At 48.8% G+C, this 24,073-nt stretch overlaps 2 protein-coding genes across 7 annotated transcripts; one reads left to right on the top strand and one right to left on the bottom strand.

The window, feature by feature from the left end:
- Positions 1 to 8: 8 nt before the first annotated feature.
- Positions 9 to 11,523, bottom strand: LOC122384073 (histone-lysine N-methyltransferase EZH2-like). Of its 5 annotated transcripts, none has more exons than XM_043371089.1 (14): positions 11,455 to 11,523; positions 8,934 to 9,083; positions 7,471 to 7,688; positions 6,888 to 7,070; positions 6,459 to 6,580; positions 5,876 to 6,030; positions 5,306 to 5,406; positions 4,784 to 4,952; positions 4,187 to 4,410; positions 3,655 to 3,916; positions 2,850 to 2,974; positions 2,204 to 2,432; positions 1,715 to 1,880; positions 9 to 1,221 (listed from the first exon to the last, which is right to left on the bottom strand). In XM_043371089.1, the coding sequence occupies exons 2-14, from the start codon at positions 9,076 to 9,078 to the stop codon at positions 1,161 to 1,163; spliced, it is 2,160 nt and encodes a 719-aa protein (XP_043227024.1). In that variant the 5' UTR covers positions 9,079 to 9,083; positions 11,455 to 11,523; the 3' UTR covers positions 9 to 1,160. The 5 variants fall into 5 exon arrangements, with proteins under 5 accessions (XP_043227024.1, XP_043227000.1, XP_043227009.1 ...); XM_043371065.1 differs by lacking the exon at positions 11,455 to 11,523 and adding an exon at positions 10,958 to 11,088; XM_043371074.1 differs by lacking the exon at positions 11,455 to 11,523 and adding an exon at positions 11,024 to 11,073.
- LOC122384090 (reticulocalbin-2-like) lies at positions 11,309 to 22,616 on the top strand. Of its 2 annotated transcripts, none has more exons than XM_043371101.1 (7): positions 11,309 to 11,424; positions 11,686 to 11,879; positions 12,657 to 12,804; positions 13,066 to 13,228; positions 13,693 to 13,891; positions 20,373 to 20,496; positions 20,877 to 22,616. In XM_043371101.1, the coding sequence occupies exons 2-7, from the start codon at positions 11,705 to 11,707 to the stop codon at positions 21,046 to 21,048; spliced, it is 981 nt and encodes a 326-aa protein (XP_043227036.1). In that variant the 5' UTR covers positions 11,309 to 11,424; positions 11,686 to 11,704; the 3' UTR covers positions 21,049 to 22,616. The 2 variants fall into 2 exon arrangements, with proteins under 2 accessions (XP_043227036.1, XP_043227028.1); XM_043371093.1 differs by lacking the exon at positions 11,309 to 11,424 and adding an exon at positions 11,444 to 11,474.
- Positions 22,617 to 24,073: the final 1,457 nt, after the last annotated feature.

Here is a 24,073-nt window from a genome sequence, read left to right as displayed (position 1 = left end):
ATTGTCTATTGGTGTACATCAGCTGTTATATTGAACTGCGAAAATGGTTCCATGGTTGTTCAGCGTCGGTACTGAAGCGGCGGGTTGGCAAGTAAAACAGTGTCTGATTGAGCAAAATTCGGTATGAAGTGTGCGATGATGCCCGAATCGCCTGAATCCGACCAGTATGAAACTTCTATCCAATGAGAGTATTCACATTATCGAACACATGTCGTTAATGCCTCGATATGACTGCGTCGGCGAAAACTGGTATGAGCAATATACCGGTGCTTCCTACACAAATCTGCCTTGGCCTTGCTTACAACCACTCTGGTTCAACCCAACCTGTGGGTATTCCTAGATGAATCACCTCGATACAGTCGCTAAAATCCGCTCACGAATCTGCTCAGCGGGCTCGCAGGTCTGCCTCGTGGACTCGAATCTGCTCTTCTCATTATCCTAACACCTATAGTGCATCCCCGATCCCCCAGGGGAATCGTCGCGTTCCTCCAGTGTTTTAGTCTCTCCAGAAACCAAACTCCGTTGGCCGGAGGTGATCCACAACACACCCAGCGCAACAAACTCTCCTCACACTAGGAGCGGCACCCGTGCGGTGCAGCGTACCGATGCCGTAGATGGCCAGGCTCCTGTCCCGTTAGAGTTGATACTCCCAACACGATCGAGCTCGAATATGTCACCGAGGACACTGTTAGTGTTCGACAGTCTACGGCGCAATCGTGAGCATTGAACGCCTGCCTGAACCGCGACATCACAACATTGGTATTTCAGTCACTAAAAGGCGACACATCTGAATGTCGCGCCTGTCATTTCAGTCTATCACACCCACACCTTGCTCCTGCAGCAAAGCCCTCCGCTGGGCTAAGGTGAATGAACGACAATCGGCCGTCATTGGACTTGCACGACTCATCCAGTTCAGTTCACATTAACTGACTCTCGCACATGAAGCCTTCGCAGAAATCCCCGTTCTGATGCATTTGATTGAATGATCGAGATCCTATTGTTGAACATTGACGAAATCGCTTAGATACCCAGCGCGGCACGTGGCGGCGCTCGGGTGTCCCACGGGCTGCCACATTGACTCAGTTACACTTGGCGCGGGTGTTCGCACGGCGCCAGGTGTCACGTGGCCCGGCTATGGAGGTCTAGTAGTGGGCGTGCCATCACAGGAACTCCATCTCTCGCTCGATGCCGACAAACTTCAGCTGCTCGGTGGGTCCGTATCTGGCGGAAGGGCGGGGCAGAGACAGGGGGTCAAAGAATGGTGTGCCAGGGAGGTACAGGCGAGCGAAATTCGACCGTAAGCGTGATGGGACGTTGTGGTTTATGTGCAACTGGAAATTGTGCACGCATGATTAAAATTCAAAGAAGCTACGCCGATCCGGCTAAAAAAGCACCAATGAGAGTGAGACGACAAACATCAAGCCTGCCTCACGATCGTAACGAGTTTCTCGACTCTCGTTGATGCTGAATTCGGCTGGCGCAGTCTAAATTCCATCACTTTACAAGCGTTATCAAGGCTAACAGCTTGCTTTGCTCTTCACTCGTTTCAGATCCATTTGGCGCCCAGAACTAAAACTGCACATTGCGGAGTGCGGATCCGTCCCACATGCGCAACGGATAATTACTGGCCAGCTGTGCTCGGACCACCGACCAAAATAAACATACACATATTCAACGCCCGCCGTTTCAACTGCCACCCAAGCTCTCCACTCACCGGTAGTCGAAGAACAGCTCGTCGCCGGGCTGGATGGGTCGCTTGGCGAAGATGCCGATCCGGTGGTCGCCGTTGACCATCATCACCTTGGCGTAGCAGTTGGGGTTGATGGAGTGGTTGGCGAATCGGATCTTGTTGCCCTTGCGCGTGGCGTCCACGACAAAGTCTGCCGACGAAGAGGAACCCAGATAAAATCGGTGATAATTAGCTCCACAGAATTGGGCCACGGAAATGTTAGGACGTTATTGGGGATGGATTCGTAGCCCACTGGTCACAAAAGGACGAATAGGAATTGTAACACAAATATCAATTTCACAGTTTCAAACCTCCGAAGGCAAGATGAGCCAGTTCTTGGTAAACAGGTATTTCCGATAAAAATATAGAGGATGTATACGTATGTTTTACAACCGTCACACTTTTACTAGGATAACCATCGCATTCGCTGATCAATACGGTCAAAGCCCCTCCGCCGACAGACTCTTCACTCACCGTTGTTGAGGTTGAAGAGGAACGAGCACATGTACTTGTCGTAGACCTTGCCGCGCCGGTCAGCCTCGTCCTGGGTGATCACCTCGCCGCAGTACTCTGATATGAACTCGTTCTTCTGCGCCGAATCCTCCAGGAAGATGCCCCAACCGGCCACGTCAGAGGGTGCCATCAGCAGGTGTTTGTGCAGGCCGCGCTGCACTGAGACGTTCTTGCACTGGATCTTGTCCACCTGGAAGGACGGACGGGCGGGGGAGAGGGCGTCAGAACATCGCATCAGTTGAAACAGCCATGGCGAGCCGTAAAGTAGCTCAGAAAGGGAACTGTGGGACTGGCTTCACTGATGCCAGACCAGATTTTTAAGCTTTCACAAACCACTGGGTGCGATCCTGCGTCCTAAATCAACCGTAACAACATCTTGAGCCAGCCGCCACGTATAATCTAAACCAGTGCATTATTCAAGCATGACCCTTAAGTTCCAATCCGTGCTTTTTTGGCATTCACATCCACAATCTGAGTTCGTAGTCGAACAGACGAACACACCCTCGCCATACCGAGTAACATATTTGAGTACCATATAGAGTATGAGCCCGCTCCATGCCGCCTGTCCAGCGCCGACCGGCCGCCTGTACGGTACTGGTTCTCTCACCTGCAGGTGGTGGGCTCCACAGCTGCGGCACAGGTCCGGGTCACACTCGCGCACCGCCAGGAAACACGGACACTGCTTGGTGTTACACTGCGCCTTACACCGGCAGCCCGGGAACCGGTTCTGGCCTGCAACACCGTCCCCGGGTGTATGTCAAAGAACCGGAGGGCGTGAACGATGTATAGGTCACACTGTTCAGCGGCTCACTGGGACATCAGTCGCTGGTGGTTATATCGGTACAATGCCAGAGAACCATAGCTAGTTTCATACATAATGGTTCGGGACGTTATCAAAAGAATTTGCAGAACTTGTGTGTAAACTGCCAGGAAACAAGGAAGCGGTAGGAAACAGGAGTTGATGCATGCAGCTGACCGAGACATTGCAGTCCGGAGTCGGCGCAGCTCCTGGTTTGCGAGATGGCACCAAAGCAGATCGAGCTGCTGCAGATCAAGTAAACGTGTGCACAAGTGAACGAATCCCTTACTGAATAAATATTAAACCGCTGATGGCAAGCATGCCAAATAGTGAAACACGCTTCCCCTTAAAATGGGTTAACCGCTAAAATCAATGCGGGAACGGCGTGTCTCACATCCTCCAAAGCAAGTAATTCCAAATGGAAAGTGACAATTTCGTCAATCCCCTTAACACTCTGATCTCCAAAGCGATTTAACCTGCACCCAATTTCCATGATGCAGTAACAACCGACTGTGTGCCTCTGTCGGCGTCCCAATCCCTCTTATCTTTCCCAGCCGTCGCCGCCGCCGTCCGCCGTCGCACGCCGGTTACCGGCGTGCCACGACACACTCACAGTCGAGGGAGCACTGGCAGAACTTTTCGCAGAAGTTCTGCGCGCCCACGCACGAGCACGTCTCGTCGCACGGCTGGCCCGGGTGGTTGCACGGTGTGTAGTTGTACACGTGGTTGCTCGAAGAGTCCTTCTTCAGCTGGATCTTGCGGCAGTGCACTGACCAGAGACGGAGCTTCTTCTTCTTTTTGCGCGGCGGCGTGGCGTCTTTGACGTGTTCCTCGGCCGGCAGGTTGGACGCCTCCTCCTGGGCGAACCGGTACACCTGTGGCGCGCACGCGGTTCGAGCAATGTCAGAGGACGGCCGGCTACCCGTCGGTATCTCGGCCGTAATGATGACTATGAGAGAAGCTGTGTAAACACCAGTGATATTTCGAAATTAATCATAAGTTTATAAGACAGACTGAGTAATCATCAAAAGAATACATCAATTTACCAGAAGATGTGAGGAAAAGTCTGACATGTTCATCAAACCCAGTGACCACGGTCGCAGCTGAGTCCTCAGCAAAGATAGAGCACACGCTACGGCACTGACCTGCTGGCACGTTTTGGAGATCATGGCCTGGGCGACGGCGCAGTAGTTGTTGAGGAAGATGGGGTGCAGGGCGCGGAACAGACTCTGGTCGGCGCCCGTCCACGCCTCGTCCTCGACGGTAGGGTCCGGGGAGACGCCCGAGGCGGCCGTACCGGTGGAGGCGTCACCGGAGCCGGTCCGGCGGCGACTGCGGTCCATGCTGGTCACCACGCCCTGCAGGGCGCCTGATGGGTAGGAGGGAATCGATGTGTGTTAGCAAACCGTACAAGGCTTCTGGGGGGGGGGGGAGGAGCGGGGGGGGTCGTCAGGTTGTGCCTCGTGAGTTCATGATCGTCACCACAGCCTGAAATGATCCTTGAGGAAGAGGGGCAGAGAGAGGGGGAGTCAAGTCCGCATTTTGTAATCCCCTTTGAGTTCGTAATGGCTACACCACAATTCAGGATTCCTGCCAGGAAGAACTACATGCGGAAACATGTTCATATTATTAGCATCAGAACCAGAAAAGACAGACAACAGAAGCGAACCATTAAGACACCACCGGTCACTGAAGTTAATAATAGCCTCCGGCGCGGGTCTCCCGACCCTCTCACGGCTCACCCGTGAGTGCCGATTTGGTGGTCTCCGGGTGCACGCTGTCGTTGCTGTCCTCCGAGCTGGCCTCGTTTCCCGAGTCGACCGACCACGGCTTGGGCGTCTTCCTCTGTCTGTCGGCGGCATCCTCCTCCGTCGGCTGGAGGCGCGCCACGATCTTATCCCGCTCGCCGTCCTGTGCACAGGGGGAGACGGCGGGCGACGGTCAGAAGGTGAGGTGTTACTGGATGGGCCGCCGGGGGTGGCAGCTCATATGAGGCTATCATGGTGGTGAGTGAGGGGGTGGCTTGTATGACATGAGGCATGAGAGCAATTACATCGCTAAGCCCATTACGATATCAATATATTTCAATAGTAGTTCAGATTGGATGCAGCCAGCGAAAGGGTCAGGTCCGGATGGGGAGTGTGTGAGGGGGCGAGGGGAATGAAACCCATGCATGCATATTGCATACCAAATGCAGGTAGCACTTCTCGCCGTGTGTGGATGGGTGGGAGGGGAGGGGGACTGGTCACTGAACTCATTCATACCAAATGCAGGTAGCAGTTCTCGCCGCACGGCTCCGTAGAGATGGGCAGGTCAGGAGTTTTGCGCTTGTGCGTGCTGGGTCCCGGGTGGTACGACTTCAGACCTGCGATAAAATAGGAATCTCGTGGAAATTCAACTAACTTTATTCTAAGTTTTAAACACAATCATTGCAGTCACGTTACAAACTCACAGTGTCCTCAAGAATGGAGGACGAACTGAACGTTCGCTCGGCTACGGGCGGATCGGCTCGGCTCGGCTCGGCTCGGGCTACGGGCGGGCGGGCAAATAGGAATTGGTGGTATCAGAACTGAATGCAAGACAACACAATTACTCATTCAAACAGTGACATCGCCTACCGGTCGGCGGTCACTGAAACATCAATCACCTACCGTTTTCATAATGCACTCAAAGCCAGCCGATCAAGGTTGTTATCAATAAACGACACATAGCTTATCGCATTCAAAGTTCAATAACTTTTCGTTCCCATTCTCGTTTCTCTATAATTTTACCTCCCAAACTCTAACCACTGCCCGGCTCCGCCCAGAGCGCAGATTCCCCACGCATCTACTCACGGTGCAGGAAGCAGTCGTATTTGTAGCAGCGGCGGCAGAAGAGCGTGCGGAACGAGTGCATCGTCTGCTCCCGCGGCACCGACTGAGCGCTGGGCCCGTCGATGTTCGGGGTACACTCGGGAGGCAGCGCCTGGGGGTCGATCAGCTCCTGGTACCTGGGACAGACGAGGTAAAGCGTGTTAGCAGTGATAGCGAGGCACAGCGATTGAGCCGAGCGCTGGAGAATATCAGTGTTGGAAGAAGCTATCCGATTCATAAAAACAAGGTCGTTTCATAAAAAAACAGGACTCAACGCTATATCTTCAAGCTGCTGCCTCGATCACTGATGATGATGAATTGGGGTTTTGGGCGCCCTGAGTACAGTCTGGTCATCGGCGCCCATGAAGCCTCGATCACTTTTTCATAACTAGTCCTAAACTGTTAGTTTCAGAAACTATGATGTAATGAATGGCACAGCAACTACACACATCGTTGTTAAGCACTTAACTCCATCTGAAAGGCAATTGCTGAATAAAAATATGGATCAGCTAATGCACGAGACTTATCCCTCAAAACATTACACGGCACGAGATCGCCGACTCACTTTTCCTTGAGCTCCCTGGGCGATCCTCTGTCGGGGAACATGTCCGAGATGGCCTCGAACACGGCCATCGTCGGCTGGGGCGGGTCCCCGCTGTCAGTCTCCGACTCGCCGCCGTCCTTGTTCTGAGATAGACGGACGGGAGACATCAGGCAGGGGCGCACGGGCGTGGGGCGTCACAACATATTTGATATTTATACAGCATTTAGAAAGAATGAGTAGTGGGTTCAAGTTGAAAGAATAGATGCTTCTAAAGCCAAACACTGACAAACAAAATTTTATCATTGTGAAAACAGCCATTTCTTCGCAGACAATTAACGTCATTGGCGCTCTCGGCTGGAATACTTATCACTAAAGCCCCCCCTCTCCTCCCTGCTCTCTCTCCCTCTCTCTTCTCTGTCTCTCCCATCTAACCAGTGGCTCGTGTCTCACCTGGTGAGGGATGAGCGCCTTCACGAGATCGACAAAGATCTCGTCGTCGATGAAGCCGGGCTCCTGGTCGCCGTGCACCTTGCCGTCGTAGTTTTTGATGAGCTCCTCGATGAAGGAGCCGTCCTTGTCCAACACCTCGTCCCCCATGTACGGGATGTTGTGCAGCACGGTCTCGTCCTCCACCTGGTGGCAAAGTTGGCAAGTGGATGCAACTGAAGGTAGACAATTGCTATGCAAGCCACGGCTGTAGTTACATTATGGGCTCGACGTGGTCGATCACGACGTACCACGCCACTTGGTCGCCTCTGTAAACCACGATTATCCCTATACAGTACGCCGGCTGTCGCTTCTCGATTGGAACCAATAGTTTAAAAAATACGAAAAAGTTATCAAAACTTAGATAGAAAACAATGAAAATCGGAATTATCAAGTCAAGCGGGACACCTGAATTACCTCCGATAGCGTACCCGCCATTCCCTCTCGCTCTCCTAACCTATCCATCATCCTAAAAGCTCTCCACATCCCAGCAGTCAACTACCAATCACCAAGCACCACCAGCCCGCCATACTCCTTCTGTACGCACCATGAAGTTGTTCTGTATCGGCGACCACTTGTACATGGTGGGCAGCGGGTTGGCCTGATAAAGCATCCTCAGCGGCACGCTGTGCTTATCGCGCCTCTCCCCGCACATCACATCGGCCACCGCCATCTTGTTAATCTTGCCCTGGAGCTGCTTTTCGACGGGCGCCACCCAGACGGCGCGGCAGGAGAGCTGGCGGCGGTCCTCGTCGAGCAGCTGGTCTGTGGGTCAGAGGTCAGCTCAGGTCAGAACTTAGATCAGAGGTCAGGTCAGAGGTCAGGTCAGAGGCCAGGGAGCTGACGGCGGTCCTCGTCAAGCAGCTGGTCTGTGAGTCAGAGGTCAGCTCAGGTCAGAGGTCAGATCAGAGGTCAGGTCAGAGGTCAGGTCAGAGGTCAGATCAGAGGTCAGGTCAGAGGCCAGGAGAGCTGGCGGCGGTCCTCGTCCAGCAGCTGGTCTGTGGGTCAGACGTCGGGTCAGAGGTCAGATCAGAGGTCAGGTCAGAGGTCAGATCAGAGGTCAGGTCAGAGGTCAGATCAGAGGTCAGGTCAGACTAGGCCAGGAGAGCTGACGGCGGTCCTCGTCAAGCAGCTGGTCTGTGGGTCAGAAGTCAGCTCAAAGATTAGGGGTCAGGAGAGCTGACAACAGATGAAGATCTAGTGATAATACTAAGCAACCACTGGTAGTCTACCGATTAAGCACCCACTGTCACCTGACATCTCACGGACGATCTACACCTAGCTGATGCGCCGTTGACGGGTGCGTTTTACACGATCTTTGGTGAGGTACTGGCTGACATACAGGTAGGTTTCTGGAACACCAAGTGGCCCAAACGCCACTTTGTCGTCACACACCAACATGGCATTTTCGCGATTCTAGGACGAAAGTACGTTTCGCTAAAGTACGTGGGACAAAAGTACGTACACCAATATTCTTACGCAAAAGTACTTAAGCTATAAAGTACTCGAGGGCAAAAGTAAGTATCACTAAAAACATACTCAGGTACCCGACTGACCTAACTTGACCTAACCAAACCAGCCTGACCCTTGCCTAATCCAACCTATCCCAACCAAAGTAAACATAACCCGATATGACCTAACCTGACATTACCTAAATAAATCTTGTCGGTATCTAACTCCTTTATACCCTGCGAAGATTTGCGATACTTACTTTGTCCTACGCAAATTTGCCAACGTGCATTTTGTCATGCGAACATTTGCGATACGTACTTATGCATTCAGCCACATTAGTGCAGAGGGTTTCGACAGCCCGGCCGCCCCTCCCCAGCCGCGCCCCTCGAGTTCGGAGAGGAGTGCACGCCGCGTCAGTTCGGTGGAAGGGACCGCAATCGCGCACTCGGTCGAACCAAGGATCAATCTGCCCAGCTGGTTTATTCCTGGCCGAACGGTGCTTACTAAGCCCGCAGAGTCACGCAATCTGGGAAGGGCGGGGACTGAAATGACACGTACCTGACAGCAGCTGCCGGTTCTCGTTCCACGCCGATTTAATTTCATCGGCCCGCTTGTAACGGCGCAGCGCCCGCAGCCGCATGTACTCAAATTTTACCCATTTCTTCCAGTCAGTAGATGGTTTCTTTTCTTTGGAGGGTGCCATGATGTCTGAAAAACAAGTTTTGAGCATTTATACCACACACCAATACAGAGCAGAGCAGAACACAGCAAAAGTGGAATAACACAGAAATGAAAAGCTGCCCCCAAGCCCCAAGGCAGATACAATTTGCCTAATGCTTGGAACCCTGCACACCGTCTACTGCTGTAGGTAGTAGGTACCTTCCCTGGCTGCCCATCAACAGTTTACAGATTACACCTTTAGTCTAGGATTAAAGCCAAGCTAGACTACACAAGATCCTCCAAGAAATTATGCAAGCATCCTGTATTTTAACAGGTTTTGTTTGAAATCAGTACCTATGCATACCAAGCTCAGCAGATACAGAATACACTGTGGGTCACACACATTCAGTCAAGGAAGTCATTAATGACACAGATGTTCAGTCCAGGAAATGCTGGATCAGTCGGGGAAACTATGGTAAAATCTGCTATTTTTAGCAGTCTGCTATTTTTAGCAGAAATCTGCTAAAAATGGGTATGCATGTGGCGTCATCGTACCCAAATATAGCAGATTTGGGTACGGCCCCATACAAAAGCAGATCTGCACCCTAATTGAAGCAAATGCGCATCAAATGCCTGGCAGATTAGTGATTAGAATAGTGCTGAGAGTGTTCTCTGCTATTTTTGTTTAGATCCGACTATTTTCAAATTCATTATTTGAAAATAGTCGGATCTGAACAAAAATATCAGAGGACATTCTCAGCACTATTCTAATCACGAATCTGCCAGGCATTTGATGCGCATTTGCTTCAATTAGGGTGCAGATCTGCTTTTGTTGGGGGCCGTATCCAAATCTGCTATATTTGGGTACGATGACGTCACATGCGTACCCATTTTTAGCAGATTTCTGCTAAAAATAGCAGACTGCTAAAAATAGCAGATTTTACCATAGTTTCCCCGACTGGGATAGTCAGGATTGGCAGTATTATCAGTACCAATACCAGGTTGAGGTATTAAGTTTAGAACTATGAACTTCTTTTGCAGAATTTGTGTACTTGTGTGAGATTGAGATGAGACAGTTGTCAGCACATTTAGCACAGTTTGCAGATTACACCTTTATATTATAAGAAATATAATCCTCCTGTCAGGTCATAAATGTTATTCTCAGAATCGGCTCAAGCTACAAACCTGCTATTCCGATTCAAAACTCCACGTTAAGTGGTTTTTCTTTCGTAGCTTTTGGAAAATAGAGAACCTTTTTGGGGAGTATGAGTACAATGCGTCGCGATTCTCAAGGCTATACAAATAAAACGATTGATCTGGCCGAAAAATGAGGTGACTTCAACTTTAGCTGTTAGTAGATGGCCATGGCAATGGCGATGCTGATGCCTATTACAATTCAATTGAATACAAATAATTCAATTCAATTCAATTGAATTAATTGTAATTCAAACTTCAAACCAGCTAGCTCAAGCTGAGCTGGAGCGAAATGATGATCAATCTGTTGTCTCAAAACACTGACATGATATTGGTGCCCATGGTGGTATATGTCAAGTTTAGGTCCTAACTACAATTGTGGCGCTTTTGATACGAATATGAAACAGCAAAAATTTTAGGTTTTAGGTTAGGTTAGGTTGTAGGTTTGTAGGTTTTAGGTTGTAGGTAGGTAGGTTTGTAATTTAGGTTAGGTTAGGGTAGGTTTGTAGGTTGTAGGTTGGTAGGTTATAGGTAAGTAGGTAAGGTTAGGTCAGGTTTGATTATGTTTTTTTCTTTTATTTGCGAGACATATGAGTATCATTTTTGGATTCAGGATGTCAAATAATGTAAAAATATGAAAAATTTATCAATGAAATCTTCTTAGGACTTAAACTTGACATTTACCAAGGTATTTATAGATATCAGGCACAAATCAAATATTCACGCACCCTTCAACCAATTTTCCTCTGTATATTTTGTAGATCTTATTCTTGATGTTTTTATGTGCGGTTTACGTGCGGTTTGATGAGGGATACGGTAGGTATTCCAAGGTATTCGGTAGGTAATCGATAGAAAGCAAGTTGTCGCCGCATCAGTATTGTTACGTGTTTCATGTTTTCTAGTTCTTATACATATATTGAACAATGTTTTCCTATTTTTGAGATAAAATGTTATGAATCATAATTTTAAAAAGCATATATCTGTAATGTATATTCACATTTTTTAATCTCAAATAAAATACCGCTAGGTGTCCAGCAGTCGTAAATTTTTGCTTCAAAAATGCCGCTTTTGAGACATTTGTCTCTCCCGCCTACGTTGGATTCTTTGTGTGCTTTGAATAAACAAGGGATAATTTTGATTGGCGCAGTGCTTCTGTTTTAATCACAATTCGATAATATTTTTTCATTGAATTTTGGTAAGTATTGTTATAAGTTATAACCAATACCTTTACGAATGTTGAGAATCGCAAGTCTCTCTGACGTCCCTGTCTATTGTTGTGTTGATGTTACACTGAACACCTTAGTTCAAGTTTTAGAAAATAGTCCTCAGGGGCTAAATGTATCTTTGCTCTTTATTTTATGCTGGAAATGTATGGAAGCATATCAAAATTTTCTCATCTAAATTTAAATATTCGCTCAGTTCACCAATTTGTGTCTGTCTTCTTTGTGTATTACAGCCACCAACCACAACGGAAGATGCATCTGTGTTTGGTGATGAGCTTGTTGCTGGTCTTGTCAGCTGAGGCAGCTGTCAGTCATCGGCATGTGGGCCAGCGTGAACGTGAGGAGGATGGTGCCTTCAGTCCACGGAACAAGTACCACCTGGATGGGGACGACCATGATGACCAGTTTGACCATGAGGCCATTCTAGGTGTGTCACAGAGTCATTGGAGATGGCAAAGTATTACTGATGGTGTATCTGTTTTTTTGGTTTGTGAATTATTAATGTTTGCTGATAAATTATGCCTTTGGAATGTCAAACTACATTTAACTTTTGCAGGGTTTCTTGGTTTTCAGCACATGCCCCTGCCAGGGTGCAAGTACTAAGTACCCCTCCCTTGCTATTATGCCTCTTATACTGAGCTAAAGCTTTGCTGAGTAAAGAAGTGCTTATTTCAATACAAGACAAGTTTAAAACTTCAGGTGAAATGATGACCTGATATCAGAGACCAGTCCTACTAACAGAAAAGTCAAAAGCTGAGGTTATTTTTAGTTAAAAATGACCCACAAGTTTTGCCAGCCACCAAAAAAAAAAAAAAATGAGAGAACATTTTCCTGATTTAAACCATTTTCAGTCAGCATATCTGATATTTTTCACATCTGTGCTCTTTTCAAATGGTTGGTGAAACTTGGGTGACAAATTCATTTGACATTATAGGTCAGTGACCTGACGACTTAAAATGAAGTTGGTGTCACAAGATCTGGCTTGAATCATAGGGAGGTGTGCCAACTGTCAGCTCTTTGCCTCTAACATGCAAGCAATCTTGAAAAAAAGACAGCCATTGGGTGTCACCAATCCTTCTCCCCTCAGCTGGGGTAGATTAAGTTAGCCAGTCAGTTTCTCGCTGACTGAGCTGATCTGCCAGCAGCTGCCTTATCAGTCTTGCATGCTCTCCTCACTGACGTCCATGCGTTTGTGGCTGATTAGGGAGTCACAAGGAAGCTGAGGAGTTTGACGACCTGGAGCCAGAAGAAGCCAAGGAGCGGCTGGGACAGCTACTGCTGAAGATGGACAAGGATGGCGACAAGAAGATCAGCAGGGATGAGCTGAAAAAGTGGATACTGCGCTCTTTCAAGTGAGTCACTAAGCTTTGGGTGTTTCGGCGTTTTTTATCACTCATTGCATTTCTTCCTATAAGCTTTTTTGTCACGGCATTTTTCATTTCACATTTTTCGTTTCAACATTGTTTTTACCTGTTCCGGAGAAATTCGCTGCCTGAGGAAATGCGAGACGGAAAAGCTGCGAGGCGAGCATATCAGCGATGGTGATTTATAGCTACGGAGAACTGCGAGACCAATTATAATCTGGAAACATCCTCTTACCCTCATCTCCCCAGGATGCTGTCGGAGGAGGAGTCTGCCGAACGGTGGGATGAGGTGAATGAGGACGGCGACGACCACATCACCTGGAAGGAGTACGTGGCCGAGACGTACGGCGCCAAAGACGACGAGGACGATGACGACGTGCTCAGCGCCGCCGACAAGGCGGAGGAGGACAAGGTGGGGGTGCGGGAGAGGGCGAGGGGCGCGGGAGAGGACGAGGGAGCGCGGGAGAGGACGAGGGGCGCGGGAGAGGACGAGGGGCGCGGGAGAGGACGTGGGGCGACAAGGGAGACGGAGAGAGGGCCGCTAATGTGGGAGGTTGCGGTGGGACCGTCACTGTTTTCAGGTTGTGTTCTGTTTCTGTCCCATCCGCGACGTCCTGTGTCACGATTAGCTATTGCAACACATTCGAAAATCTATTTTTGACTCGCTCATTTTTCCTCGGCAATCACTAGTCGTGGTTTGGTTTGAGCACCCTCGATATCACGGGTCGGTATAACGATAGTCGTTTCTCCTACCCGGTTTCGTCTCAGCGGATTTCCCATCTGTCCGTTGTCCCTGTGTCATATTGTCGGCCGGTTCAGCACTCAACAGGCACTAACCATCATCTCACTCTCCGCTGGTCTGTTTCTCTTCACCAGCTGATGAGCGAGGACCGCAACCTGTTCAAAGCGGCCGACAGGAACGGTGACGGCGTGCTGCAGCGCTCCGAGTTCCTGTCGTTCTCGCACCCGGAGGAGGACCCCGCCATGATCCCCGTAGTGGTGGACCACACGCTCGAGGAGAAGGACAAGGACAAGGATGGCTTCATCAACTTCCAGGAGTTTGTCGGCGATCAGGGTTAGTGGGGACGGGAGGGAAGCGGAGGAGAGAGAGAGAGAGAGAGAGAGAGAGAGAGAGAGAGAGAGAGAGAGAGAGAGAGAGAGAGAGAGAGACGCACGCGCGCGCGCGGTACCGGGTGTGATCAGAGCCGCAGATCGTATCTTATCCTCGCCAATGCCCGGGCTCCGTCCGCCGCTTTGTTATTACCACCGTTCACCCGGTTTGTTTATTCATTGATGACTCCCGTTCAATATTTGGCGTTTGGGATGACGCTTCGATTAGGAGAGCATTTTGCGTTCGTAACTCTCCTGTAGACTGGGGTCGAGGTAGGATACGACTTTTTGTCATCGCTTTCCTTGTGTAATATTTTTGGGTGACGGGTTACTGTTCTAAATTTGTTCTTTGTTGACGTATGGAAGCTTATGTGATAAACAATTTTCATTCGTTAAGTGCTTGCTGAATGTAAGGCATTTATTTTAATCGTTTAATTGTTTTTTGAATGACCTCCTTACAAAATTATACTTTTCATTCATGTATTTTTGTTTTAGATGAATTTTCGGCCACGGGCCATGATCACATCAATGCCAAATATAGGAATATTGGAAGACAAAATACAAATTAGGTACAAGTCGAATCATCGTCAGTTTCTATCTTTCTACTTTTCGCGTGATAAGAATGACAGGCACTTTCACACTTGGTAATGGGTACACTCAAGTAATCGTTACATTCGCACATATCTGCATGGAAACATGAAAAAAACACACTTAACCTCATCCTATCACTATAAAGGTAACACTTTGCTTTGCATGATACACATTTGGCACAAAATACTTAGGTATGAATTACTGACTTATGAATGTGCGTAGGCATGATGTCTGCGGCGAGTGATAACAGCTACAAAATGTGCCAAGAAGATATGTTTCGGTTGAGAACCGGTCTGTGTTTGCGAATTTGGATAGATTCACATATTTTTCTGTGTGGATGGTCACTTGTCTTTTGCAGGATTTCTACCGATAAAGGTGTGTTCCCTGAAGTGTCAAGATACTCCTGATGAGTGACGGTAAAATGATCTCCGATGGGCGTATCCGGTGTTTTGTTTTTAGCGTTTCTAAGGTGTTCGTTAAATCGCAGCCTGATGGGTCTTTTTGTCTCTCCTACGTATGTGACATCCTTCCCCCTTACTTTGCACAGCGCACAGGTGATTTTGTAGACTACCCCAGAAGTTAAGCATTTACCTTTAAGACCAGACTCACAAGCATGACATGTCCGTGTGCCAGACGGGCATTGTGGCTGAGAGAAAGCTGAACGAGTTAGAGCGCTTTTGAGAGTTTTAGTGTTACGCCATGCTACGCGTACGTTTAGGCCTGACTTTTTAACGATGGATTTCACTTTGGCGTTTACAGCTTCATCAATGTAAGGAAGAGTTAAGTATCCGTCCAGAGAGTCGGGTTCTTTTTTGCGTCGAGAGGGTTGCCCTCCTGCATCTGAGTCCCCCCTATAGCTTTGTGCGACCTCTCTGTGTAGTCGTCGCACGAGCTGTTTCCGGTAGCCGTTGGCTTCAAATAAGTCCTGTATTTTTTGACAGGAGCGGGAGGTGGCGGCTGTATCAGAGGACACTCGCATAGCCCGTAGGAACTCTGAACGTATTACGGCCTTTTTCGTGGCCATTGGATGTGATGAGGTTTGGTGAATGATGATGCCTGAATGATTGGGCTTGATGTACAGTTCTGTTGAATATTTGAAATTGTTATCTACCGTTACTAGTGTGTCCAGAAAGGCTACTTTACCAGAAGAGAAGCTGTCCTCAAGAGTGAATTTGATTGTTGGATGAATTGAATTGAGATAGTCAATGAAACTCAGAAGGTTCTCGCGACCGTGTGTCCACACTCCTATGCAATCGTCAATGTACCTGCCATAGAAATCTGGTTTTAGAGACGCGTTTCTGATCGACCTGTGCGGTCTATCCACGGAGGACGTCACACGACTTCTGACTCACGTTCTGGAGAACAACACCTTCAGATTCGATGACGACCACTACAAACAGCAAGTGGGGATCGCCATGGGGAACAAAGTGGCCTCTCCTGTGGCCATCATCTTCATGCACCACTTCGAGCAGAGCGCCATCAGAAACGCGTCTCTAAAACCAGATTTCTATGGCAGGTACATTGACGATTGCATAGGAGTGTGGACACACGGTCGCGAGAACCTTCTGAGTTTCATTGACTATCTCAATTCAATTCATCCAACAATCAAATTCACTCTTGAGCAGGGGTGTCGATTTTTCAAAATGGTTGGGGGTGCTCAACCCCTGCACCGGGTGAAAGATTGTAGCTTTGCCATGGGGCACAACCGTACCTACAAGGCATGGTTGTGTATCCCCATAAGGTACTGATAATCCCGGGATTTCCACTAATATTTCCCAAAGGTTGAACGTTCTTCAAAATCATTCTGCTCGTCCTAGTACTTGGCTACCTCATTACATAAACATCTTTCCGAAAAAACGCGTAGGGGAGAGTGGGGCAAAGCGGCCACCCGGGGCAAAGCGACCACCCATCGTTTTAGCCCTTCATGGCTGGCGTCAGTTCCAATTTATGGTTTCCAATTACCTATACTTCTCTTCACGGTCGTTCGAATGAGCCAGACCGGGGTTTCAGGCCCATCACCGTTGTTTTGTGAAACACGGAAAGCATTTCTTGCCAGGTTACCAACTATGTTTACAATTTTTAAATGTTATGTTATTCCATAACCGTTTGAAATTTTTATAAGCGTTCTTGTCCATGCATTGCATGGTTATCGCACATGTATTCTACCAATTTTAATGTTTTTTACCCCACTAATAGCTAAGCTGGAATATTTTTGTCTCGGACGGTATGCGCGGGGCAAAGTGGCCGGGGCAAAGTGGCCACCCCCCAATTGGCCATAAGTTGCTTCCATCTGGATAAAAAACATTATTTATATTCAAATATGTCGTCATGCATTCATCTTGGCCACTTTTCAGTTGCATGAGTTACCAAATAATGCAATTAAATGTTTTTTTTTTTCATGAAAATCCTTTCTTTGTTTACCTACAGGTGGAAGATGATAAAGTAAACATCCATCCTCGCTTAACCTTGTCACCATCAAATACCCTAGTCGCACACGAGGCAACTATTTTGTTTCTCATATCGGGACTTGAGAAGACGCCGGTGGCCGCTTTGCCCCAGGGTATGGGGCAAAGTGGCCAATATACATAGGTTTAAAGTTTTGTCAATATCTTTCCTATGTGAACGCCTTTGGAAATAAAACGCTGTTGAAATAAAAGGCAACTTAATAGGGATCACATTGGTATAGAAAGAATCTTTCCAAATTTAAAAATCAAGCGTTGGCATAGTGAGAAGCGTTAGGGTGGCCGCTTTGCCCCACTCTCCCCTACATTTGCCGGCAGCTCGGCAGCAGCCCCGACACCTCTGTAATAAGGTGACAGAAACCGATGACCGCGATTAGCACCGGTGCAGCAGCCCCTGCGGTCCGCAGGGGCGGACATTGCGCGGGAGGCAACGGTATAGCTACGAGGCTCTGGCGTTTATCAGACGATCACAATAATCGCTGAAAAAAATAACAGGTGATTGCAATTCGATATTCATGGGTTTACGATTTTCCTCAGTGGCGTAGCCAGGTGGGCCCGTGAGCCCCCCCCCCCCCCGCCCCATCAGGTTCAGGGGCCCATCGGATTATTCGGGCCTGAGGGGCACTGCGGCGCCAATTGGCCACTGAGGGTCTACGTTGGCTATATTTGGACTCAGAAGGGCCCCACAGGGCTCGTAAGAACACCTCATGGGCCCAAAAGTACTAACATTAAGATCTCCATAAGGGCCCCAAGCCAGCCTCTGAGGGCCATTTGCCGGCCTCTGGGGGTCTTAACCGGCCTCTAGGGGGCCAGCTCTAGGAGCTGCACACCCGCCTGTAATGGCCCCACACCCATTTCTCTGAGGGCCCCTATAACGGCGACTGTGAGGGCCCTCACCGGCGCCCCTGAGCGCCACACCGGCGTCTCTGAGGGCCCCACACCCCTAACTCTGAGGCCCTATACCAATGCCTTTAAAAACCCTACATGGGCGGTTCTGAGGGCCCTTGACAGTTACCAGCGACCCTGACGGCCCCACACAGGTGACACGGAGGGTCCCAGCGGCGTCTGAGCGCACCATGCCAGTCTCTGAGAACCCCACAAGGCTCCTGAAGGCACCGGTGACCTCTTGATATCTTCTTGTCGGCCTATGAAGGATCCGTTCCGTAACAGCAGTTCTGAGGGCCCAACGCGCGCCTGTGATGGCCCTAAACCAGTGTCTCTGAGAGCCCCCACACCGGCGCCTCCAGTCCGAGGGCCCCACATTGCCATATCTGAGGGCCCCACACTAGTGCCTCTTAAGGCCCTATATCGGCGGCTCTGAGGGCCCAACATCGTAGCTTCTGAAGGCCCCACAAGTGCGCATGTGACGGCCACCCTGCCACCGGTGACATTTGAAGGCCCCACACCGGCGACTCTGAGGGCCCCATCAGCGCCTGAGCCCGTTCCGGTCTCTAAAGATGACCCCACAGGGTTTCTGAAGGTACGTACATACCACCGGCCTCTGATGACCCTTTGCCGGCCTCTGAGGGCCCGTCGCCGGTCTCTGGAGCCCCCTGCCGGCTTGTAAAGGGTACGCGCCAGCAGCTCTAAGGGTCCGACACCCGTGTACGACGGACCCACACCATCTTTGCAACTTAACGTTTTTTTTCGCCCTTCTTCTTAAATATAAATTTTCTTTTCTTTACATCTTTATTTCATGCCTTGTAAGTTGCGTAATTGTTTTATTTTTAGTAGTGAACTACTGCAGAACAATTATTTTCCTAAAGCAGAGTTATTGAGGGACAAAACCATTGGGGGTGCCCGGAAAACCATTGGGGGTGCTCATTTGAGCATTGGGGGTGCTGCAGCACCCCCAAAGGTATACAAATCGACACCCATGCTCTTGAGGACAGCTTCTCTTCTGGTAAAGTAGCCTTTCTGGACACACTAGTAACGGTAGATAACAATTTCAAATATTCAACAGAACTGTACATCAAGCCCAATCATTCAGGCATCATCATTCACCAAACCTCATCACATCCAATGGCCACGAAAAAGGCCGTAATACGTTCAGAGTTCCTACGGGCTATGCGAGTGTCCTCTGATACAGCCGCCACCTCCCGCTCCTGTCAAAAAATACAGGACTTATTTGAAGCCAACGGCTACCGGAAACAGCTCGTGCGACGACTTCACAGAGAGGTCGCACAAAGCTATAGGGGGGACTCAGATGCAGGAGGGCAACCCTCTCGACGCAAAAAAGAACCCGACTCTCTGGACGGATACTTAACTCTTCCTTACATTGATGAAGCTGTAAACGCCAAAGTGAAATCCATCGTTAAAAAGTCAGGCCTAAACGTACGCGTAGCATGGCGTAACACTAAAACTCTCAAAAGCGCTCTAACTCGTTCAGCTTTCTCTCAGCCACAATGCCCGTCTGGCACACGGACATGTCATGCTTGTGAGTCTGGTCTTAAAGGTAAATGCTTAACTTCTGGGGTAGTCTACAAAATCACCTGTGCGCTGTGCAAAGTAAGGGGGAAGGATGTCACATACGTAGGAGAGACAAAAAGACCCATCAGGCTGCGATTTAACGAACACCTTAGAAACGCTAAAAACAAAACACCGGATACGCCCATCGGAGATCATTTTACCGTCACTCATCAGGAGTATCTTGACACTTCAGGGAACACACCTTTATCGGTAGAAATCCTGCAAAAGACAAGTGACCATCCACACAGAAAAATATGTGAATCTATCCAAATTCGCAAACACAGACCGGTTCTCAACCGAAACATATCTTCTTGGCACATTTTGTAGCTGTTATCACTCGCCGCAGACATCATGCCTACGCACATTCATAAGTCAGTAATTCATACCTAAGTATTTTGTGCCAAATGTGTATCATGCAAAGCAAAGTGTTACCTTTATAGTGATAGGATGAGGTTAAGTGTGTTTTTTCATGTTTCCATGCAGATATGTGCGAATGTAACGATTACTTGAGTGTACCCATTACCAAGTGTGAAAGTGCCTGTCATTCTTATCACGCGAAAAGTAGAAAGATAGAAACTGACGATGATTCGACTTGTACCTAATTTGTATTTTGTCTTCCAATATTCCTATATTTGGCATTGATGTGATCATGGCCCGTGGCCGAAAATTCATCTAAAACAAAAATACATGAATGAAAAGTATAATTTTGTAAGGAGGTCATTCAAAAAACAATTAAACGATTAAACAATTTTCACTTTATCCTCTCAATGTGTTTAGCTAACAACCAACTTTTCAATGCGAAATCTGATAAATTTGTGGCATTAGGATTTGGGAATCATCCTGTGTATGGTGTCAATGATACTGGTAGGTATTTTTCATCATGAAACATTGACGCTGGCTGATTCTGATCCCATTGTTTCACAGCCAAGGACAAGGACCAGGCGTGGCTGGACTCAGAGAAGGACAAGTTCGACAATGATTACGACAAGGATCGGGACGGCCGCCTCAACAGGGACGAGATTCTCGGATGGGTGCTGCCCAGTAACAAGTAAGTCCCTCTTCGAAATGTCACCCACATAAATATTTCTAAGGATGGTGTGTCCGTGGAAAGCTAAACTTCCAGGTCTTCGTTATAAGCTTGGCTTCTCAGACTCATTGCGAGTATTTATATTGATGCCCATGAAAAAAAAATACGTGCGTTAGATTTGGAATTCATTCTGACATCCACCACCTTTTCGGTTTTCTTTCAATTGTTTAGGTCCTTCCTTTGAACAGATCAGTTCCGGTGACGAAATTTCCTCGATTTGCCTATTTGATTCATTTTTCATCATCGCAGTTCTTCAAGCAATGACTGTCGAGAAATGCATCATCGGCCATACCTTGCTTCTAACTCGCTGCGCTCTAACCCCGGCCTGTTCCCTCCCGCAGTGAGATCGCGGACGACGAGGTGGACCACCTGTTCTCCTCTGCCGACGACGACATGGACGAGCAGCTGTCGTTCGAAGAGGTGCTCGACCACCACGACGTGTTCGTGGGCAGCGAAGCGACTGATTACGGAGAGCACCTGACCAACCTGCACCGCTTCGACGACGAGCTATGACGGGCCTCGGGTGACCCGGCGGACTGAGCGGCCGTGTGAGATACGCATCGGGCGGTGAGAGCGGTGAGACGGGAGAGAGAGGGATGGTGTTGAGGTGGAGCGGGTGGTGGGAGGATGCAGAGCACCGGAGTCGGTCGTGTGAGGACGAAGATGAAGGTTGGGTGTGTTGGATTTGAGACTGATAACGGATGAGTATGGTGAGATGAGCCACCGTGAGCTGTCATGGTGAGCCACGCGAGTCAGGGTATCTCGAGTCGACTCACATTAGGCATGTCCGGTCGGAGCTCGCCGTGAGCTGACTCACACCCTCTGCTGGAGCTAGCTGTGAGCTGAATTGCGCACAGTATGCCAGAGCTAGCTGTGAGCTGACTTGCGCACAGTATACCAGAGCTAGCTGTGAGCTGACGCGCACAGTATGCCAGAGCTAGCTGTGAGCTCGCTCACCGTATGCCAGAGCTAGCTGTGAGCTGACTTGCGCACAGCATGCCAGAGCTAGCTGTGAGCTCACTCACAGTATGCTAGAGCTAGCTGTGAGCTGACTTGCGCACAGTATGCCAGAGCTAGCTGTGAGCTCACTCACCGTATGCCAGAGCTAGCTGTGAGCTGACTTGCGCACAGTATGCCAGAGCTAGCTGTAAGCTGACTCACCATATGCTAGGGCTAGCTGTGAGCTGGTTCGCGCCCGGCGACTACCCAGCTGTGCTGAGGCCAGGTTCAGAGGTGCCATGCAGGGACCGGGAAGGTACTCACCGACTAGCCTCGCGAGGCCCGGTTAGACAGCCGGCCTCTGTCGACGTCCTGCGCTCTGTTAGTGTCACACCAACAGGCGTTTGTGGTGGTTCGGTTTGGACCCGCCGGGCCCTCCGCGTCACCTGCTGCCCTTCCCGCTAGTAGCCGCTAAACTCAGACGGATTGTGTAGTTAATGTGTGTGTGCCTAACGCCTGCCACTTGGAGCGATGGTCCCCGTCGCTGGTGTATTCTATCCAAGACCGCTTCATGTCTGGATTAGGGAACGAAGGTCTAATCAGTCGCAGTTGTATGATATGCCTCCAGACTGGACTGTTTTATCGCAAACCGCGCATGCATTACTGCGGCAATGCAATTAGGATAGTAGTGACTAAATGTTTAATGGAAGGTTATAATTTCTACTTAATTGGCGGATTATACGTTTGCGTGGCTCTTTTCCTTTTATGAAGATTCTTTTGAGATTATATGTCGGCAGTGTTTTTCATCTATTATTTAAAACTGCCCAAATTTACTCAGCCGTAAGCTCCTTCATCTCACAGAAAATTAGGCGTCAACTGGGCATTTTCAATCGTGCTCAAGGGTCGGAGCCAGCGTCTGATTGCAACTTATCTATGCCTTTTTTGCCAGTCCCTTTCACTGCTGGTATATGTCTGACAAGATGAGCTTTATCGTGTTTTATTATTTCTTGGTTGTTTTGCGCTGGCAAATGCAGTGGACATTTACACAGCAATGATGCTATTTTACGTTGTGAGTTTCATTATATTTACGCTGCATAAAACCCTAGTCTTGTTTTCTCAAATACATTGGTATAATAATGACATGACTGTCATTGACTTTGATTTCTTTTACATCCATGGGGTCTAGGCAGTACCTGTCGATCAGGGTGGATTTTGTGATGACGTTTCATTGGTGCGCAGTCGTCTGGTAGGGTCGGAGTCACCAGTCTGCAGAGGCTCCTCACTCGTCTCCGCGGGAATGCACCGCAGCCCGCCGCGCTGGTCCAGAGGCGCCGGGCAGAACCTGTGGCACTCAGGATTCCTTTACTAATAGTGACACTTGCAGGCCGAGTTCTGTTCTGCGTGTGGTCATAGATGACGCTAGTATGCGCCACACCCAAACTGCACGCTTCGACGATGGGAAAAGTACAAATGTCTCCTCTCCTGCTTTGAACAAACGTGCCAAAACCGCATTGTATTTTGAGGATCATGGCAACTTTTTTTTTATAAATTTAGTCCCAATCTTTTGATAGGAAGGATTCACAAGGACAGTCACCGCTAAGCGGAGCTTGTTGCGGTGACCCTGCCCTCTACCCTCCGATCGCGCAACTCCAGTTCTGTGGCAGAATTTAGAGTCCAAAGTTTAACGTGTGCACATAGCCGCGCACGGCCGGTCCCCTCGGTGACTTCGCCTGGCTACGGCCTGCCACCAACCGCAACCATACCTGTCAGGAGGCCCATAAATGTCAAGCGCCCGTCGCGCTTCGAACCCGGACTTTTATAACCGGAACGCGTGCTCTCACCACGCGGAGTCCAACGCTCTACCAACTGAGCTACGGGACCGGAATTATATTGATACGTAATGGGCAGGATGTAGCTGGTGGCCAGCGATCACTCCAAAGGTTGTACTAGGTCATGAAAGGTCACCAACAGTTCTCAACAACTAGGTATAATGACGGATATGGATAAATGATAAAGCGGTGAAACGCCTTAGGTGTGTTCATCTAAACGATACTGATCGACTGATGCAACACGAACTTATTTGGTCAAGTCATTGCATTTGGTCCTAAAAAATTTAACAATTTTCAAGTTGACTTTTGAGATCCAGTTAGGTTTGTCCGGCGTGTCTCGAGTAAAACACGATGCTGTTAAAGTTAATGTCGCACAAGCGTTTTCACAAAAGTTACAACAGAAGAAGAAACGTTCCACACAAAAAAAAACGTCAATTTTGATATTATTTGTCGTTTGGATGCTAAGCTGTACCTAACTTTATGTCAAATCTGAGTTAGCAGCAGTGAAGTTATTTTTGAAACAGAACAGTTATCGATTGACTTTTTTGCTACGTACATACCTACATGCTTCTTCGATTGGATAATAAGCTATGCGCAGATTCTTAAAAAAAAAACTAAAACATTTTACATTCGCCTCCCGCGGGCTCAGTGTCGACCTCAAAGAAGAATTACCGGAATACTTCTGAATCAGAATGTTTTCTGCGAGAGCTATCGCTCGTCTTTCTCTCCAAGGCTTTCTCTCTTACGAGGTAGCTAACCAGTCGGAGCGT

Source organism: Amphibalanus amphitrite, unplaced genomic scaffold (genome assembly GCF_019059575.1).
Source record: "Amphibalanus amphitrite isolate SeventyFive unplaced genomic scaffold, NRLGWU_Aamphi_draft 000014F_arrow, whole genome shotgun sequence".
Classification (NCBI taxonomy): domain Eukaryota; kingdom Metazoa; phylum Arthropoda; class Thecostraca; order Balanomorpha; family Balanidae; genus Amphibalanus; species Amphibalanus amphitrite.
This window is presented reverse-complemented; position numbering and strand designations above follow the sequence as displayed.

Coding starts and splice junctions, on each gene's coding strand:
- LOC122384090 (XM_043371101.1), top strand. CDS start 11,705: ATGCATCTGTGTTTGGTGATGAGCTTGTTGCTGGTCTTGTCAGCTGAG. Junction 13,229..13,692: donor ACAAGGCGGAGGAGGACAAG/GTGGGGGTGCGG, acceptor TCTCTTCACCAG/CTGATGAGCGAGGACCGCAA. Junction 13,892..20,372: donor GGAGTTTGTCGGCGATCAGG/GTTAGTGGGGAC, acceptor ATTGTTTCACAG/CCAAGGACAAGGACCAGGCG.
- LOC122384073 (XM_043371089.1), bottom strand. CDS start 9,078: ATGGCACCCTCCAAAGAAAAGAAACCATCTACTGACTGGAAGAAATGG. Junction 6,581..6,887: donor AGGCGCTCATCCCTCACCAG/GTGAGACACGAG, acceptor CGTCTATCTCAG/AACAAGGACGGCGGCGAGTC. Junction 4,953..5,305: donor AGAACTGCTACCTGCATTTG/GTATGAATGAGT, acceptor CCCTGTGCACAG/GACGGCGAGCGGGATAAGAT.